General features: G+C 39.0%; 1 protein-coding gene across 1 annotated transcript in view; it reads left to right on the forward strand.

The window, feature by feature from the left end:
* The first annotated feature begins 1,603 nt into the window (after positions 1-1,603).
* LARS (leucyl-tRNA synthetase) overlaps positions 1,604-2,921 on the forward strand; it is a 53,530-nt gene continuing 52,212 nt past the window's right edge. The window contains exon 1 of the mRNA XM_023515622.1: positions 1,604-1,767. Coding sequence (XP_023371390.1) covers positions 1,654-1,767 — 114 coding nt within the window. The 5' untranslated portion in view covers positions 1,604-1,653. The remainder of the gene's footprint in view (positions 1,768-2,921) is intronic.

Below are 2,921 nucleotides of genomic sequence, written 5' to 3' on the forward strand. Positions count from 1 at the left end.
GTTGAGCTATAGGCGCCGAGCCATACTTATTAATGTTAACATTCATCATTGGATCTTGCCGACAATAGTTACTACTGTGGTGTTCTATTGGTAATTTTCCTCATCTTCATCTATTATTTAGAATTTTTTTGAAAGGAAGAGTTATTGTTTCCTCCTTATTTGCTTATTTATTATTGTCGAGGCTGGCCTTGAACTGGACTCAAGCGATCTTCCCACCCCAGCTTCCCAAGTAGCTGGAACAATACTCTGGAGCTCCTGTCAGGATTTTTTGGGGTGGTTGTTAACAGCATTGTAGTTTGTTGTCAAATTGTTCTTGCTTTGGCCATTGGGATTTCTTGTAGGTTGCCTTCTGTTTCCATTTCATGTTTCTCCATCTTTTCCTTCTTTTTTTAAAGCACTTTGATACATTCTAGTGCTGCCAGCTGCTCTAGGCCTTATCTTATAATACCCTTGTTTGAGCCTTGGAATCAACTACTTTTCCAAGGAGCCCTAGTTCCTTTTATTGAAGAATAGTATTCAGAAACTAAGGACCGGGTTCTAGGTGTGCTCATTGCTACCGAGGTGTCATTGCTTCTTGGCACTTTTAGTGGAAAGAGCAATGAAATATACGTTTGTCTACTATCACATGTATATACACACATTTATATTTATTTCTTTATCTGTATATGTTAAAAAACAATTAAGTACATACTAATACCGCTGGCTTCATTTAAGCACCATGGGGCTCGTTCTAGCTTTTTCCGTTTGCTTATTTGTGACTTCTTATTTTAATAGTAAGAAGTCTGGCTCTTGTTATCTACAGCTTATTTATTTGTTTGTTTGAGATAGAGTATTGTTCTGTTGCCCAGGCTAGAGTGTCCTGGCCTCAGCCTCCTGCACAGCAACTTCAAACTCCTGGGCTCAAGTAATCCTCAGTCTCAATCTCACAAGTAGCTGGGAATATTGGCACCTGCAACCACACCCAGCTAATTTTTCTACCTTTAGTAGAGACATGATCTCACTCTTGCTCAGGCTATTCTCAAACTCCTGAGCTCAAGTGAATATCCTGACTATACAGTTTGGTAGACAAAGTAGTACATCTGAGTCCTTTAGTGTTTTTTTTTTTTTTTTTTCCCTGTTTTGAGGCTGAGTCTCACCCTGTTATCCTGGGTAGAGTGCCATGGCATCATCATAACTCAAAGCAACGTCAAACTCTTAGACTCAGGTGATCCTCTTGCTTCAGCATCCCGAGTAGCTGGGACTATAGGTGCCTGCCACAACTCCCAGCTAGTTTTTCCATGTTTAGTAGAGACAGGTCTTGATCTTGCTCAGGCTGGTCTCAACTCCCGAGCTCAAGCAGTCGACCCTCCTTGGCTTCTCAGAATGCTAGGATTACAGGCATGAGCCACCATGTCCGACCTTTTTTTACTTTTTAAAATTTTCTTTCTTTTTTTTTTAATCCTAACCACTAGACCACCAGGGATCCTTCTGTATTCTGATACAGCAACTTTACTGTTTTAGAAATTAAAAAATTACAAATGGGAATATTTACTTAAAATCATTGTGGTTCTGGAATTTTAAACATTTGTTGGTTATTCTTTGATGAAGCTTTCTCCATGTTTTCAGAGTAAAGCTGCTGCTAAAGCTGGATCTTCTAAATACCAGTGGGACATTATGAAATCCCTTGGCCTGTCTGAAGAAGACATAGTAAAATTTTCTGAAGCAGAATATTGGCTTGATTACTTTCCACCACTGGCTATTCAGGATCTAAAGAGAATGGGTTTGAAGGTATGTCCATAGTTAAAATACAAAGAAAGCATTTATAGACACACCTCATTTTATGGTGCTTTGCAGATAGTGTATTTTTTACAAACTGGAGGTTTGTGGCTACTCTGCGTTGAGCAAGTCTTTAGGGGCCGTTTATCTTAATGTGCTGACTTCATGTCTCTGTGTCAGATTTTTGCAATTCTTGTAATATTTTATAGTTTTAAATTTTTTTTTAATTTTTACTTTTTAAAAATCTAAGGTCATGTTATAAAGTTTTTATTATTATTATATCTGTTGTGGTGATCTATGGTCAGTGATCTTTGATGTTATAAATGAAATTGTTTTGGGGTGTATAAGATAGTGAAGTTAATCCAAAAGTGTTTGTATTGTGACTGCTCCGATGATGTTTGGGCCTTCCCACCATATCTCTCTCTATTCTCTAATCTCCCTGTTTCCCAAACCATAACAATGTTGAAATTAGGCCAGTGGTCTCTATATGTTCAAGTGAAAGGAAGTGTCCCACATTTTTTGTTTTAAATCAGAAAGCTAGAAATGATTAAGCTTAGTAAGGAAGATGTGTCAAGAGCCAAGGTAGGTCAAAAGTGAGACTTGTTATACCAATTAGCCAAGTTGTGAATGTAAATGAAAGTTCTTAAAGGGAATGAGAAGTGCTAGTCCAGTGAACGCATGAACAATTGAATAACTTTACTGCTTCTGTGGAGAAAGTTTGAGTGGTTTAAATAAAAGATCAAACCAGCAACAACATTCCCATAAGCCAAAACCTAATCCAGAGAAAGGCCCTAACTATTCAGTTTTGTGAAGGCTGAGAGAGGTGAGGAAGCTGAGTCAGAGTGAGACCCTCCCCCACCTCCACCCTCCCCGCTCCAAAAATAGCCAGGTGTTGTGACGGGCACCTGTAGTCCCAGCCACTTGGGAGGCTGAGGTGAGAGAATGGCTTAAGCCCAAGAGTTTAAGGTTGCTATGAGCTGTGATGTCATAGCACTCTACTCAGGGTGACACAGTTTAAGACTTTGTCTCAAAACAACCCCGAGATTTTCATGGGATGACTTTGAGAGATTTAAGACTTCAGTGGAGAAAATCACTACAGATGTTGTAGAATGGCAAGAGAAATAAGAGTTAGAAGTAGAGCCTGAAGATGTGCCTAAACTGTTGGA

Source organism: Otolemur garnettii, unplaced genomic scaffold (genome assembly GCF_000181295.1).
Source record: "Otolemur garnettii isolate 467f Iridium unplaced genomic scaffold, OtoGar3 scaffold00003, whole genome shotgun sequence".
Taxonomy (NCBI): Eukaryota; Metazoa; Chordata; class Mammalia; order Primates; family Galagidae; genus Otolemur; species Otolemur garnettii.